The 17,385-nt window shown below is 41.9% G+C and overlaps 1 protein-coding gene across 1 annotated transcript in view; it reads right to left on the reverse strand.

Moving 5' to 3' along the window:
- Positions 1-1,238: 1,238 nt before the first annotated feature.
- LOC140494465 (E3 ubiquitin/ISG15 ligase TRIM25-like) overlaps positions 1,239-17,385 on the reverse strand; it is a 30,447-nt gene continuing 14,300 nt past the window's right edge. The window contains exons 3-6 of the mRNA XM_072593664.1: positions 15,952-16,185; positions 13,312-13,334; positions 7,211-7,359; positions 1,239-4,476 (exon numbers count right to left, since the gene is read on the reverse strand). Of these exons, the coding sequence (XP_072449765.1) occupies positions 3,932-4,476; positions 7,211-7,359; positions 13,312-13,334; positions 15,952-16,185 (951 nt within the window). The 3' untranslated portion in view covers positions 1,239-3,931. The remainder of the gene's footprint in view (positions 4,477-7,210; positions 7,360-13,311; positions 13,335-15,951; positions 16,186-17,385) is intronic.

Below are 17,385 nucleotides of genomic sequence, written 5' to 3' on the forward strand. Positions count from 1 at the left end.
TGATGAGCTGCCTTCTTGAACCGCTGCAATCTATTTGCAGTAGGTAGACCCACAATGCTGATAGGGAAGGAATTCCAGGATTTTGATCCAGGAACAGTGATATATTTCAAACAGGATGGTGAGTGGCTTGGAGGGGAACTTGCAGGTTGTGGTGTGCCCATGTAACTGCTGCCCATGTCCTTCCAGGTGGATGTGATTGTGGGTTTAGAAGGTGCTGTTTAAAAAGGCTTTGGTACACTGCTATTGAGTGTTGATGGCAGAATGAGAGAATGTTTATAGATGTGTTACCAGTCAAGTGGGCTGCCAACTGGAGGAAGAATGCCTCATCTTCTGCCTTGGTACCCTTCTACCACATGGCATCAACATTGACTTCACAAGTCTCCCCCTATCTCATCCTAGATCCAGCCCTCCAACTCAGCACCACCCTGTTGATCTGTCCTACAGGTCCATCTTCCTTCCCACCTATCTGCTCCACCTTCCCCACCAACCTATCATAATTAACCCCCACCTGCATCCACCTATCGTTTTCCCACCTACCTCCCCCACCCCCACCCCCCTATTTATCTCTCATCCTGTTTTCCCTCCACATTCCTGATGAAGAGCTTATGCCTGAAATATCGACTCTCCTGCCCCTTGGCTGCTGCCTGACCTGCTATGCCTTTCCAGCGCCACCCTTTCCAACTCACTTTCTCATTGGTATCAAGCTTCTTCAGTGTTGGGGCTGCATGTATCCAGGGAAATTGGTGGTCTTCCATCACGCTCTGATTTATGCTTTGTTAATAGTTGACAGACCTTAGGCCTGAGTTGAGTTACTCACTGCTGGATTCCTAGCCTCTAACCTGTTCTTGTAGCCGCACTTTGTATTGTTGCTCCCCTGTCTGACTACTCATGAGATTCTCTTCTCTGTCGGTTCATCTGTCTGTCAGTTTGTTTGCCTGGCTTTTCCATCTCTCATTCTCTCTTGCTGTCTCTTTCCCGTTCTCCTCAAGTCCTTGAGGCTTCCCTCCTGTCTGTCTGCTCGATTGGACTTCCTTACTCCCCTCTGCTTTGTTTCTGAGACTATTCCTGCAGTCATTTAATCCTAACTTTGAGAAACTATTTTAGCTAAGTTCAGAGATTTCTCTTTGTGAGTCTATAAAGGTTTAAATTTGTTGTTGCTAAACATTATTTTTGGCACTTCTGCGAAGCTGGAGAAACACAGCATTAGAAATATTTGGAGGAAAATATATCTTGCATCATATTTTATTAAGCATTTATTTACAGCCCAGTGCAGAACAGCTAGTACCATTTCATTTCGAAGGAAATTAGTCATCCAAACTTGACTTTAAATGATTGCATTGTCTCATGCTTTTTCCATTGCAGTTAGTTTCTTAGATCTTTTATCGTGTGGTGCATTGCTCAAGAAGTTTCCACTTCATTACTAAAGTAGATATTTACATTAGAACATTAAATAGAAACAATTAATTTTAGTTTCTAACCCTTTGCTGTACCACGATGTCATAAAGAGGCAGGAACAGGCTCAGTCATACAAAGTAGGATTTGCTCTACATAAACTTTTTGAAATAGCTAACAATTATACATTTTCAGACTATAAAGTGCACTCCTGAAGTGCATTACCTTGAACAAATCCAAACATTTCTGCTTGGTTCAAAAGCGATGTCACAGCAGACATTTGGAAGGTTGTTTTCCTTGACTGGGAAATCTAGGCACAGAGGCACATTCTCTAAATAATGGACCAATCATTACAGACTGAAATGAAGAGAAATTTCTTCACCCAGAGGATTGTGAATATTTGGAACTCTCAAGATTTTTGGTCCCTCAGGGAATCAAGGAACATGGTGATTGAGCAGGAAACTGGAATTGAGCCTTCATGGTCATAAAAGAGGCTGGAACAGGCTCAATAGTGCCACCTATTGTTTATATCTGCACTCCTAACTCCTGTCAAATTCACGAGAGATCCCGAGAGGTTGCATTACAACTTTCTCTCTCTAACCACTTCCCTTCAATCAGACAACTTTTAATCCCAGCCTGAGTATTTTAATAACTAATAAATGAAAACATTGAATGAAATTGAGTTTATTTTAAACCCCTCATAGTTTTTCTCCCAGGTTGCTCTCTGTGACCAGGGATTTAATGATCAGTTCCTACAGTACTAACATTGAGGCCAGAGCCTGAGGAACAGCAAAAGCATTACAAGCTAGAGAAGCATGAGATCACAGAAGAATGCAAACACAAAAATGAAATTTTTTAATGGGATGCACTGGAGAATTGGGAACTAATTAGCAAGGAAAAGAATGATAATTAACTGAGACAGGGTGCAGATCAGAGTTTAGGCAGTAGAGAAGGAATTTATCTTATAACCCGATTTGCACAAAATGCATGGTGTCTATAAATGCTTTCCTAGAAACTAAACTAACCTTACAGTGGTGAAGTTGGTATAAAATAAATCATAATGCTGTGGCTAACTTGAACATCAGATATTAGATTTATACAATATGCAAACTAATTTTCAAAATTTTCTTCCATGCACATCACATTATTAAATATTCTTTTTTTTTCAATCAAACATGAAGTAATTCACGGCACGGTGGCTCAATGGTTAGCACTGCTGCCTCACAGCACCAGGGACCCGGGTTCGATTCCAGCCTCAGGTGACTGTCTGTGTGGAATTTGTACATTCTCCCTGTGTCTGCATGAATTTCCTCTGGGTACTCCAGTTTCCTCGCACAATCCAAAGATGTGCAAGTTAGGTGAATTGGTCATGCTAAATTGCCCATTGTGTTCAGGGATGTGTAGGTTGGGTGCATTAGTCAGGATAAATATGGAGTAATAGGGTAGCAGAATGGATCTGGGTGGACTTGTTCGGCCAAATGGCCTGTTTCCATGCTGTAGGGATTCTGTGTTAGTAGTCACATCAGCTGCTTTCCCTCCCACCACAGTACTGTGGAGCAGCTAGTCCAATCTAGTCAATTCGCAGCAATGAGTGACTAAACCTGGACTTACTGAGTGTAAATTAAGCAAGGGAATAATAATCTAGGATTCTCCAACTAAATGTTACCAGTGACCAATTGGAAAGTGAATGTGCTGGCTGGCTGGGTGAGGAAGAGATAGACTTGTCTGTGAGTCTGGTTTGGGACCATGCTGTTCCAGTGTAAGGGTAAATGGAAGATGAAGTTTGAAAAGGCTGAAGAATATAAACCACACTATCAGCCCAATTACCGGTGGATGACTATTGTCTTGACTACCTCACTGACCCCATCCACATCTGCAAGATCCTATTTCAGCAGGACTTGGAGGCTGGTAGTGGCCTCTGTGGAGAATTTTTAAAACACTAAATGGGACAGAAGGGATATTACAAACCTTCAAGTTAAGGTGTAAAAGACAGCACTGGAAAAAAAAACTTCAAAAAGCAGCAAATTCCTATAATTTACAATGTGATCATTACATTGGCCAGGATACCAGGGAGAATGGTCCTACTCTTCTTGACACGTGAGAGGGCAGGCAGATTTTTACTTTGACAGCTTATGCAAAAGACAAGATTTTCCTCAGTATTGCAATCTGACAATCTAAATGTTGTGCTCAAGTCACTGGAATGAGACCCGAACCTACGTTGTTTTGATGCAGAGGCTAGAGTGCTGCCAAAGACACATGGCTAACACTGGTACCATGCACTGGTTGCTCTTGAATTGATTCCTTTCATGTCAGGCATGACAGTTTGCCAGAGGAATTATTAAGCCTTACCAGACTATAATCGTACAGAACCATAGCCAGGCGTTTGAGCTAGTGCTGGGGAATGATTGCACAGTACCAATTAAATCATCACATAGCACCACTGTAAGTGTTTGCATTGTAGGAAAAGTACCGTTAAAGGGCAGACATTTGCAATTTTTGATCTGATCACTTGCTTTTCAATATCAACAGTGATAATGCATTACTTTAAACCGCACAATGCCAGGGATGTTGTGAAATCAGCCACCCCCAGAGCTGGATAGAGGGGCTTAGTAAATGTTTGCTCCCGGAAGTTGTGTAGCAGTGTTAGTTTCCTGTCAGACACACTGTAAAATGAGATTATTCCAGCCTCAAAGTCCACATAGACTCCCACTCTTGTGGGCATTTGAGCAGTTAGTTTAGTGGCATTGTTATCGTACAAGGCTGCAAGGCTTCCTGGCTCTGAGTATAGACACCATGACTCTTTGTTCTGTCCCAGTGAGCATTCTTTCCCTTTGCCTTTCCGACTCAAGCTCTCATAACACATTCCAACATCCCACCGACGGCGATCTCCTCCGATCTCCACTTCCCAGTAGCAGCGACCGTAGCTCAATCTCTCTGTACATAGAATCTGCCACCAATAGTTAAACCTTTTTGGGCTATCAGAATACGGTTGCTGGCGTTTTGATCCTGATACGGATCGGTTACTGTCTGACAGAATGAGGTGAGGAAATGCTGTGTGAGGATCTAGAGTTGGTGTCTGTCCATCTATAAATGAAAGGAGTAGCTTGAATCAATCCCAGCCAGTCAGTCTTGGGAAAGTGAACTGTCTGAAAAATCTTAGTGTTATTAGCACAAATGCTGATTAGAAATATTACATTGACAAAGGAAGAGGTCATTCAATGCCAGTGTGTATAATGTAATCTGATAAAATATGTCCAAACTAGGCATCGGTGAGATGTTTTGGGCCAACAGCAACAATAAAATTTTCTTCCATCACCACGATTTGTACTCCCATAATCCCTTACTCCAATATTATCATTAAGAAACAAGATTAACTCTGGCTCAATAAGGAATAGAGTCGAGAGAGTGGTGCTGGAAAAGCACAGCAGGTCAGGCAGCATCCGAGGAGCAGGAGAATCCACGTTTTGGGTATAAGTCCTTCATCAGGAATTGTTGAAGGGTTTAGGCCTGAAACGTCGATTCTCCTGCTCCCCGGATGCTGCCTGACCTGCTGTGCTTTTCCAGCACAACTCTCTCGACTCTGATCTCCAGCATCTGCACTCCTCACTTTCTGCTCAATGAGGAATAGACACATCCAGATCAGCATTGTTGGGAACTAAAAATGACCTGCCAACCTGATAAAGCTACAGGACTAAATAGTAGAAGTAGTAAACAACCCCACAAAATCCATAACAAATGAATCAAATCAAGGCTCTGCAGTCTTACCCCATCAAACTGGAAATTGGCATTAATTACCTTTCCTTCAGAAGGTCAAACATTTGGATTTTCGCTGATAATTTAGTTGTGCAGTATTCAATGCAATTCACAATTTCTCATAATAAAACAGTCTATGCTCATATGAAACAAGACTTTCCTGAAGAAGGGCTCATGCCCGAAACGTCGATTCTCCTGCTCCTTGGCTGCTGCCTGACCTGCTGCGCTTTTCCAGCAACACATTTTCAGCTCTGATTTCCACCTTCTGCAGTCCTCACTTTCTCCTAGAAGACTTTGACACTATTCAGGATAACTGGAAAACAATATGCATGCCATTGCAAGTGCTATGAAGATCTCCCGTACCTAATCAGCTCCTCCTGACATTTCCAACAAAACTCAAGCTGGTCACTATCCAAGACACTGCAGCTTACTGAGTTTCTTGAACATTTTCTGCTTTAATCCCAGGAGTTACCACTGGCCAAAAACTGAACTGAACCAGTCATAATTACTGTGACTACAAGAATGGAGACTAGGAGTTATGCAGTGAGCAATTCACCTCCTGACTTCCAAAGCCTTTTCACAATTTACAAGGCACAAGTAAGGAGAGTGATGGAATGCACCTTACTTGCCTGGATGAGTGAAGTTCCAACAATACCCAAGAGTATCCAACATCAACTAAGACAAAGCAGTCCACTTGACTGGCACCTCATCTACCAGCTTAAACATTCATTCTCTGCACAAATATAACAGTTTCATCAATGTGGAACACTACAACTTGTGTACAACAACTTCCAAGTACAGTTTTTAGCTTTACAAAAAACGTGAGCAGTAGAACATGGGAATGCTACTACCTTCAAATTCTCCACCCCACATCATCTTGACTAAGACTATGTCACTGATTCTTCGTGCAAGGGTCAAAATCCTGGAATTTACTGCCTCACAGGACTTAAATAACATCATCACATAGAGCAGAAAGTTAAAAATCACCCAACACCAAGTTATAGTCCAACAGGTTTATTTGGAAGCACTAGATTTCAGGTGATGCAGGAGCGGCGCTACGAAAGCTAGTGCTTCCAAATATACCTGTTGGACTATAACCTGGTGTTGTGTGATTTTTAACTTTGTACACCCTAGTCTAACACTGGCATCTACAAATCATGACATAGATTACAATAATGCAGCTCAAAGACAATTAGCGATCAACAATAAGTACTGGCCTTGTGACTAATGCCAACATCCCATGATAATGGAACCTTCCTTATCCTGGCATCATAGAATTCCTACTTTGCTATCTACATTTGGGCAAGGAGTTTCTTTGCGTGGGATTTCTATCAGGTATCAGTTTTTAGTAACTGCTGTATTTTTTTTCAATATTCCCTCTTAATATTTTAAACTTATAAATTCCCAATTTCGCTTTCAATTTTTGATTTCTGTAATCATTTGGAATAAACTATTTTTTCAGTGTTTCCCCTGAAATTTCTTGTTCTTCTCTCAACTCTTCGTTCTTCTGCTGTAAATGGTGGGTTATGCTGCAGCTGCTGTATTTGTTTGCTTAAGATCTTTTAGAACTTCCATTTGACCATGTTGGAATGACACACCCATAATACCGTGGAAAACCATACAATCCTTAATACAGGAACTGGCACAAAAGACTGAAACCCTGGCATACTTTAATCACAGGAGTGAGTATTAAGCAGTTAATATTGTTGGAATTCCATCCAATGAGTGGGAAATTAAATATTGCTTTGGACCCCTGGCTTGAGCAATAATTGGCCGAGAAAGCTGTGTTATTTGACTATGTCAAGGTAAATTTTACACAATAGCCATTTGGTCTTCGTCCAATCAGCATAATCTGCTCCTTGATCCCCACATATTTCATTAAATACTCTGTACATATCTAGGGATCCATTCTGGATCATGAACCTCTTAAATCTCTGTTGAATAAAGCCCTAACCACCATCCACATCCTTCCCAATCCCCAACAATTTTTCATTAATTCCTGAGGAAGGTGGAAGCATCACTGGCCTCTTTATCAAAGTGTGTAGCTGTGTCTATAGATACTTACACATACTGACCAGGAAGTTCCTGCCCAGGGCTGGTTGGGGTGCTGTTATATACTGCTGCTGGACCCATTCTGACAGCCTTTCTACAACAGATACATTAATGTCTGCGTTGGGAATCTGTGCTATGAAGGGCTCAGATGCATCCTTCATTCTAAAGCAGAAAGAAAAGAACTTGTTTGTCACAATCTCAAAACATCACAAAACACATTATAACCAATTTTTAAAAAGGTTCTGGGAAACATGGCTGCCAATATGTGCCCAGTAAGCTCCTGCAAACAGCTTCACAATGACAACTAGATCATCTGCTATTCTGGTGTTGAATGAAAGGTCATCATACTGAAACATTAACTCTGGTTCTGTCTCCTGAGATTCTGCCGAACTTGCTGAGCATTTCCTGTGTTTTGTGTTTATGTTTCAACACTTCCTCAGCACTACACTGAGTGTCATCCTGGATTATGTATTTAATTCTCTGAAGTTACTCTTAAACCCACTTAAACCTTCTGTCTCAGATGAAAGGGAGCTATACACTTAGCCACAGGGGACAAGTAAACCAGACAGATCAGATTGCAACTAATAATAGTTATATTGCGTCTTTAATGTAATAAAAACCCAGGATGCTTCACCAGGGCACTATGACATAAGATATGACATTTAACACCTGAAGGTAATATTAGGGCAGGTCATCAAAAGCTAGGTCAAAGAGGTAGTGTTTGAGGAGTGTTTTAAAAACATAGAAACTAGGAGCAGAAATTGGTCATCCAGCCATTGAAGCCTATTCCACCATTCGATATGTTTATGACTGATCATCCAACTCAGTACCCTATTCCCACTTTCTCTAGATATCATTTGATTCCTTTATCCCTAAGAAAATATCCAACTCCTTGAAAACATTCAATTTTTTGGCCTCATTTGCTTTCTGTGGCAGAGAGGGCCAAAAGCTCACCACTCTGGGTGAAAAAAATTCTCCTCATCTCAGCCCTAAATAGCCTGTTCCTATCCCTAGACTGTGAACCTTGGTTCTGGACTCCCTGGTTATTAAGAAAATCCATCCTGCATTTATCTTGTCTAGCCCTGTTAGAATTTATTATAAGTTTCTGTGAGATTTCCCTCTTATTCAACTAAACTCCAGTTAATATAATGCTAACTGATTCTGTTTCTCACTGTACATTAATCCTGCCATCCCAGGAATTGGTCTGGTAAACCTTCTTGACTCCCTCCATTGCCAGAGCATTATGTCTCAGATAAGAAAATCAAAACTGCACACAGTTCGCCAGGTGTGCTCTCACCAAGGCCACGTACAATTGCAGCGTGGCACCCCTGCTCCTGTATTCAAATCCTCTCACTATGAAGGAAAAGTACCATTTGCCATTTGCCTTCTTCACCACCTGCTGCTCCTGCATGTTTATCTTCAGCAAAGGTTCTACGAGGACACCCAGCTCTCATCGTATCTACCCCTTTCCCAATTTCCCAATTTGATTCCATTTTGATAATCACAATCTGTGTTTTTGCTACCAAAGTGGATTGCCTCACATTTAGGCACATTATGCTTCATTTGCCCACTCACTCAACTTGTCCAAATCACACTGAAGGGATCTCTGCATCTTCCTCACAGCTCACCCTCCCACCCAGCTTTGTGTTGTCTGCACATATTTATCCCTCATCTAAACCATGAATATATACTGTGAACAGCTGGGTCCAAGTACTGATCCCTGCAGTACACCACTAGTCACTGCCTGTCACTCGGAAGATAATCTGTTTATTCTTACTCATTGTTTCCTGGAGGAAAGATTGACGGAGAACCTGAGGGAAGGATTCTAGAGCTGAACGTTTTGGCAGTTGCATGTACGCATATGCTCAAGAGACCAGAAATAAAGGAGATCAAGTACCTCCACAAACTTGCTGGAGATTGCAGGAATAGGGAAGGGTGAGGCAATGGAGGGATTGAGAATTTTAAAATTGGGCATTTTAAGTTGTCGAGCATGGGATGAAGGATGTATAGAATTTGGTGCAAGTGCAGCAGAGCTTTGGATGATGCATATTTATAAAGGGTGGATTTAGGGAGGCCATGGAGAAATAAGGAAGGCACTAATGAGCAGCAGTGGCTTCAGCAGAACAGAAGTGAACTTGAGCAATGTTACAAAGGTAAAAATAAGCAGCGTTAATGATATATTCAAAGTTTGTGAAAAGATTTGTAGCTCGGGTACTCGTTGTTGTGGTTCTGTTCGCCGAGCTGGGAATTTGTGTTGCAGACGTTTCGTCCCCTGTCTAGGTGACATCCTCAGTGCTTGGGAGCCTCCTGTGAAGCGCTTCTGTGATGTTTCCTCCAGCATTTATAGTGGTTTGAATCTGCCGCTTCCGGTTGTCAGTTCCAGCTGTCCGCTGCAGTGGCCGGTATATTAGGTCCAGGTCGATGTGTTTGTTGATAGAATCTGTGGATGAATGCCATGCCTCTAGGAATTCCCTGGCTGTTCTCTGTTTGGTTTGTCCTATAATAGCAGCGTTGTCCCAGTCGAACTCATGTTGCTTGTCATCTCTGTGTGTGGCTACTAAGGATAGCTGGTCATGTCGTTTCGTGGCAAGTTGGTGTTCATGGATGCGGATTGTTAGCTGTCTTCCTGTTTGTCCTATGTAGTGTTTTGTGCAGTCCTTGCATGGGATTTTGTACATTACATTGGTTTTGCTCATGCTGGGTATCAGGTCCTTCGTTCTGGTGAGTTGTTGTCTGAGAGTGGCTGTTGGTTTGTGTGCTGTTATGAGTCCTAGTGGTCGTAGTAGTCTGGCTGTCAGTTCAGAAATTTTCTTGATGTATGGTAACATGGCTAGTCCTTTGGGTTGTGGCATGTCCTCATTCCGTTATCTTTCCCTTAGGCATCTGTTGATGAAATTGCGCGGTTATCAGTTTTTGGCGAATACATTGTAGAGGTGTTCTTCTTCCTCTTTTTGCAGTTCTGGTGTGCTGCAGTGTGTTGTGGCTCTTTTGAACAGTGTCTTGATGCAACTTCTTTTGTGTGTGTTGGGGTGGTTGCTTTCGTAGTTCAGGACTTTGTAATCATTAAAAACACAGAAATAGAGAACACACACCGGATCATCAACGCCACACTCACAGGAATCCGATTCACTAGAGAGGAAGAAAAGGATAACCAACTCCCATTCCTAGACGCGATGGTACAGAGAACACCGAACAGAGAATTCACCACAAAGGTTTACAGGAAAGCCACACACACAGACCAAGTCCTGAACTACGAAAGCAACCACCCCAACACACACAAAAGAAGTTGCATCAAGACACTGTTCAAAAGGGCCACAACACACTGCAGTACACCAGAACTGCAAAAAGAGGAAGAAGAACACCTCTACAATGTATTCGACAAATTTCATCACAATTTCATCAACAGATGCCTAAGGGAAAGACAACGGAACGAGGACATGCCACAACCCAAAGGACTAGCCATGTAGCCATACATCAAGAACATTTCTGAACTGACAGCCAGACTACTACGACCACTAGAACTCATAACAGCACACAAACCAACAGCCACTCTCAGACAACAACTCACCAGAACGAAGGACCCGATACCCAGCATGAGCAAAACCAATGTAATGTACAAAATCCCATGCAAGGATTGCACAAAACACTGCATAGGACAAACAGGAAGACAGCTAACGATCCGCATCCATGAACACCAACTAGCCACTAAACGACATGACCAGCTATCCTTAGTAGCCACACACACAGATGACAAGCAACATGAGTTCGACTTGGACAGCACTACTATTATAGGACAAGCCAAACAGAGAACAGCCAGGGAATTCCTAGAGGCATGGCACTCATCCACAGATTCTATCAATAGGCACATCGATCTGGACCCAATATACCAACCACTGCAGCGGACAGCTGGAACTGACAACCGGAAGCGGCAGATTCAAACCACTATAAATGCTGGAGGAAACATCACAGAAGCACTTCACAGGAGGCTCCCAAGCACTGAGGATGTCACCTAGACAGGGGACGAAATGTCTGCAACACAAATTCCCAGCTCAGCGAACAGAACCACAACAGTTAGTGATATATGGTTGAAAGCCCACTTTGGGGTCAAATAAAATACCATGGTTGAAAACACTCTGGTTCAGCCTCAGGCAGTTTCCAGAATCAGGGATGGAGTCTGTGCCTAAGGAATAAAGTTTGTGGCAATATCTTCAGTTTTCCAAATATTAATTAGACAAGATTTCTACTCATCCATCTGCTTATCCCTGACAATTTCAAGACAGTGAAGGATCTGGAGAGTTGCTGGTCAGATAGAGCTTAGTTTCATCATTGTATATGTAGAAGCCATGCTATGTACTTGGGTGCTGTCACCAAGGTACAGCACATCAATGAGAAATAGAGGATGACCAAGAGTAGAACCTTAGAAGACAATTTGGGTGTAGGAGCTGTGAAAAGAAAAGGCCAGAGCTGCCAACTTTTAGGATATGATCAGATTGAAAAGACTGGAACTGAGCAAATAGAGTCAGAGTCATAGAGGTCTTACAGCATGGAAACAGGCCCTTTCATCCACTCTGTCCATGCTGCCTGCTTTTCACAATTGATCTAGTCCCATTGCTTACATTTGATCCAAATCCCTCCATAGCTATCCCATCAATGTATCTGTCCAAATATTTCTTAAATTGCAAAATTGTACTCACTTCTACCACTCCCTCTAACAGCCCGTTCCAGACACTCACCACCCTCAGTGTGAACAAACTGTCCCTCCTCACCCTTTGTACCTCTGACCTCTCACCTTAAACCTATGACTTCTAGCTTTAGTCTTCCCTAGATAGCATATCTACGCCTCTCATGATTTTGTAGACTTCCATAAGGTCATTTCTCAATCTCCTATGGTCCAGGAAAAAAAGTGCCAGCCTACTCAGCTGCCCCTCATAAGTCAAACCTTCCATTCCTGGAAGCATCCTAATAAATCTTTTCTGCACACTTTCTAGTTTAATAGACCCTTTCTGTAGTAGGGCAACCAGAACTGCACACACTACTCCAAATGTGGCCTCACCAACATCTTCTACAGCTGCAACAGCATGTCCCAACTCCGATACTCAGTGCTCTAACCAATGAAGCTAGCATGCCAAAAGCCTTCTTCACCACCTTGTCTACCTATGACTCCGCTTTCAAGGAGCTATGAGCCTGTATCCCTAGATCTCTTTCTTCTATAACACTCCCCTGGGCCCTACCATCGACTGTGTAAGCCCTGCCCTGGTTTGACACACCAAAATGCAACACCTCACATTTATCTAAAAGAAACTCCACTTACCCAGCTTCCTCTTCTGAAGGCTCTTCCCTCCCAGCTGGAGCAGTGCAGGTGGATAATAGTGACATCAACTGTGTCAAAGGCTGCAGTTTGAGAGGTGTCAGGAGGGTCAAGTTACCTTTGCTATAGTCACATTGGAGGTTATTTGTAGATTTGGTAAGGGCAGGAAAGTTTTTAAGAGGGAAGGATGAGACTGCTGTTGAGACCACTACTCAAGAGGTCACAGCAACAATTGCTTCAATAGGTCATTTGGAAGATGCCAGGAGACACAAAGAGAAGCCACAGACTTATGAAAGAGTGATTCAATCCTGGATCAGCAGCAGGAAAAACAAGGAGTAGGAATCATAAGGGTAGGGATTTGGGAAAAAGAGAGTACCTCAAGGGAGGAATGAAAGCAGGAGTAACGAGAGAAGAGAAGAGTCAAGGAGGAATTGAGAGAAAAGAAGTGAAAAAACTAAGGAGAATAATCGAGTGGAACTGGTACCAGTGATCTCAGGTTGCAGCAGCCACCAAAGTGCACACAAGTGGACAGAGGGAAACCTCAAGTTACATCGGCGTGAACATAAATTAGAATACACAGAGCACAGACTGACATTCATCAACAACACGCTGCAAGTGTATGTTAGTTTGAATGAGGACAGTATTAGGTACACTTTTGACCCTCCCTATTTAGAGAAAAAAAACAACCAAACTCACTCATAAATAAACAAATATTGAAAGGTACTAAACTACAAACCTCAGAAATGAATTAAAATATGGCTGACAAAAGGAATTATTGGAGAACTGAGTAAATATATGACTCTTACCGGTCTGCCATGGAATTGAGACCCTGGAATGAAACACTCATTGTAAATAACATCATCAAAATTAACTTTAGTATATAAAATGACATGTTCAATCATTCAAATATTGCTTGTTCCAAATTTTTCACCATATATTTTATTATTTTCTTTTATTTAAAAAGATAGAACTTTGTGGTTCTGAAGAAAATGGAGCCCAGGTGTCTCTGACCTCCCTTTAAAGTTCTCACACTTTCCTGTAATTTCTGCAGATTTGGAAGACGTGTCAGACAATTAGTGCTATAACTGGAGAGATCCTTCAGCATGATCTGGACAGGTTGGCTGAGTGGGCAAATCAATGGCAGGTGCAGTATAATTTGGATAAATGTGAGGTTATTCACCTTTGGAAGCAAAAACAAAAAGGCAGATTCCCACCTGAATGGCTGTACATTGGGAGGGGGAGTGTACAGTGGGACCTGGGTGTCCTTGTGCACCAGTCACTGAAGGTAAGCATGCAGGTGCAGCAGGTGGTAAAGATGGCAAATGGTACGTTGGCCTTCATTGCCCGAGGTTTTGAGTACAGGAGCAGGGGTGTGTTCTTGTGAGGCCGCACCTAGAATATTGTGTGCAGTTTTGGTCTCCTTTCTGAGGAAGGATGCTCTTACTCTCTCTCTCGAGTGCAGTGGAGGTTTACCAGGCTGATCCCGGGGATGACCGAACTGAAGTATGGGGAGAGATTGACTGACTAGGTTAGGATTGTTTTCACTGGAGTTCAGATGAATGAGGGGGATCTCATAGAAACTTATAAAATTCTAACAGGATTAGACAGGGTCGATACAGGGAGGATATTCTCGATGGTGGGTGTGTCCAGAACCAGAAGTCACAGTCTTAGGATTTAGGGTGGACCATTTAGGACAGAGATGAGGAGACATTTCTTAACCCAAAGAGTGGTGAGCCTGTGGAATTTGTTACCTCAGGAAGTAGTTGATGCCAAAACAATGAATATATTCAAGAGGTGGCTAGATATAATACTTGGGGCGAATGGAGTCAAAGATAATGGGGGAAAAGCAGAATTAGGCTATTGAATTGGATCAGCCATGATCATGATGAATGGTGGAGCAAGCTCGACGGGCCAAATGGCTTTCTCCTGCTCCTATCTTTTATGTTTCTATACCTATCTGTTTTCACTGGGTTACAACCTGAATTTAGCCATTTACTCCCCTTCTCGTTGCAGGTTGCATTGGGGATTTAGCCCTTTCTCCACGGCTTCACCAATTTCTCAGTGGTAAAATTCCAGGTGCTGAAAACATCACCTAGCACAAAAGGAAGTTTTTTTAAGAAGCTTTCTGTATCCTCATAGTTAATCAGACTTTGCTTGCTCGCACGGATTTCTAATTCCTTTTTGAACATTACTGATTGCCAACAGGTTCAATGGTAATTATCCAAAATCCACATTGAGCCATAAACATTTCTGTCCATTTCAGAGAAATAATTGGTTATATAGCTTCAGGGAAACCATTCCACAACCATGGGACAATACAAGGAGATCGGCCTTCATGCACTACAAGAACTGGTATGGAGATTTAACCCACATTGTTAGCATGAATCTGCACTGGACACTCGACATCTAGCCAACAGAACTAACCAACTTCGACAGTTCAAATCTAAAAGTAAATGCAACTCATCACAATGCAGCGTGTTATTAAAAACTCACCATCGCTCCTTTCACCAGTTAGCTTAAATGCATATCTTCTGTTTAACTAATCTCTTGCGGATGGAAATTTCATTTTTTAATTATGTCAAAATCATCCATAATTTTGAAGATGTCTGTTCTTAAGAGGTGAAAAATGTGTTGCTGGAAAAGCACAGCAGGTCAGGCAGCATCCAAGGAGCAAGAGAATCGACGTTTCGGGCATTAGCCCGTCTTCAGGAATGAGGAAGGGCTTATGCCCGAAACGTCGATTCTCCTGTTCCTTGGATGCTCTTGCTGCGCTTTTCGAGCAACACATTTTTCTACTCTGATCTCCAGCGTCCGCAGTCCTCACTTTCTCCCTGTTCTTAAGAGGTGATGATAGCAAAGTGATGATCTCACTGGCATAGTAATCCTGGCGATCCTCTGGGGACAGGGGTTGAGTTTATGGCAATTTATGGAATCTTAATTCAATTAATAAATCCAAAATGCTAAAGCTAGACTTATTTATGATGATGCTTACATTTCTCCTTCATCTGCTTTCCCAGTTACTGTTACTTAATAAAAGCAAAGATGAATAAGCAGTTAAAATGTATATTTTAATAGAATATAGGAATTTGAGTTGAAAAGGAATTAGGAACCCCTTACTTAATTCATCATTGTTATCCCTCACTTGCTCCCTGCCAGAAATACATCCCATTGTTTGCTGTCCTCACTTACTTCAATTGTACTGCTAACTTCCTAATGTTTGTTACCAATTGGTTTTGAACTCTTCATAACAGGGAAACTTATTCCTAAGTAAAGTTTGCCAATTCTTTCCATAGTTCCATAAACTTCAGTTGGATGGCTGTCTAAACTGCTTAACTTCCTGATATTCCAGAATTCTAGTCCATTTACCATCTGAAGCCAGAGTTCATGTGTTCATGTTTGCACACAATACTGTGTTATTGGAGACATTGAGAAAGGTGCAGTAATACCTGGATAAATACAAGATCTTCATTGTGTTTCAGAAGGTCACTGAGATCAGTAAAAGACTTTTCAAAGTCTTTCACTTTCTTTTCCAGATTGCAGATCTTAACATCAATCTCTGTAGTCACACGGCTTTGTTCACTCTCCAGGTACCGCAGTATCCGCCTCTCTTCCTTGTCAATGTGCTTCCTCAGTGTCTCATATTTCGCTTTAATTTTCATCTGTACAACTTTTTTCATGCTCTTAAAATGCAGAGGGAATTTTGTCACAAACAAGAACAGATTAATTCACCTTACTGTTGCAAAAATGAGATAATTTCCAATGAGAAAAAAAATTCTCTCAACACTTCCCTCTTACTTAAGGCAGACACGATGACGCTGGAGGATAGATTGGTCACTCCCATTTTTGACCTTTTTAACCAGATAATTTAATATCTGTCATTTTGAAAATGACAGCACCCAGGATTAAAGATGTAGTAGGTCATTTGTAATCAGATAGAGTCACAGACAGAATCATGGTTTTGTGAAAGGGAATTGTATTGACTCATTTATTAGAGTTTTTTGAGGACCTATGAAGCAGGTTGATAAAGGGAACTACAGCAGTGTATTTGGATTTCCAAAAAGCATTTCATAAGGTGCGACATGCAAGGTTACTATGCAAGATCAAAGCTCATGGTAACGATATAATGTGGATAAAGACCATAAAACCATAACATATGGGAAGAGAATTAGGCCATTTGGCCCATCTACTCTGCCATTCAATTATGGCTAATGTGTTTCTCAACCTGATTCTCCTGCCTTCTCTCCGTAACCCTTGATCCCCTTACTAATCAGGAACACATCTATCTCTGCCTTAAATATACTCAGTGATTTGGCATCCACAGCTCTCTGAGGCAATGAGTTCCACAGATTCACTAGTCCCTGACTGAAGAAATTCCTTCTCATCTCAGTTCTAAAGAGTTGTGCTATCATTCTGAGGTTGTGCCCTCGGGTTCTGGTTTCTCCTACTAGTGGAAACATCTCCACATACACTGTATACAGGCCTTTCAGTATTCTTTAAGTTTCAATCAAATCTCCCCTTACCAGCCCCAACTTCTTCAACCACTCCTGATATGACAAGCCCTGCATCCCCAGAATCATTCTTGTCTTGACCCCCTCAATGCATTCTTCCTTAGATACAGGGCCTAAAGTGCTCACAATGTTCCAAATATGGTTTGATCAGAGACTTACACAGCCCCAGCAGGGCATCCCTCTTTTGTATTCTAGCCTTCTTAAAATAAATGCTAACATTCTATTTGCTTTCCTAACTGCCTACTGAATCTGCATGTTAACCTTAAGAGATTCCTGAACCAAAACTCCTAATTCCCTGTATGCTTCAGATTTTGAGCTTTAGAATCATAGAGATGTACTGCTCAGAAACAGACCATTTGGTCCAACTGGTTC

The sequence above is a fragment of the Chiloscyllium punctatum genome, chromosome 24 (assembly GCF_047496795.1).
Source record: "Chiloscyllium punctatum isolate Juve2018m chromosome 24, sChiPun1.3, whole genome shotgun sequence".
Taxonomy (NCBI): Eukaryota; Metazoa; Chordata; class Chondrichthyes; order Orectolobiformes; family Hemiscylliidae; genus Chiloscyllium; species Chiloscyllium punctatum.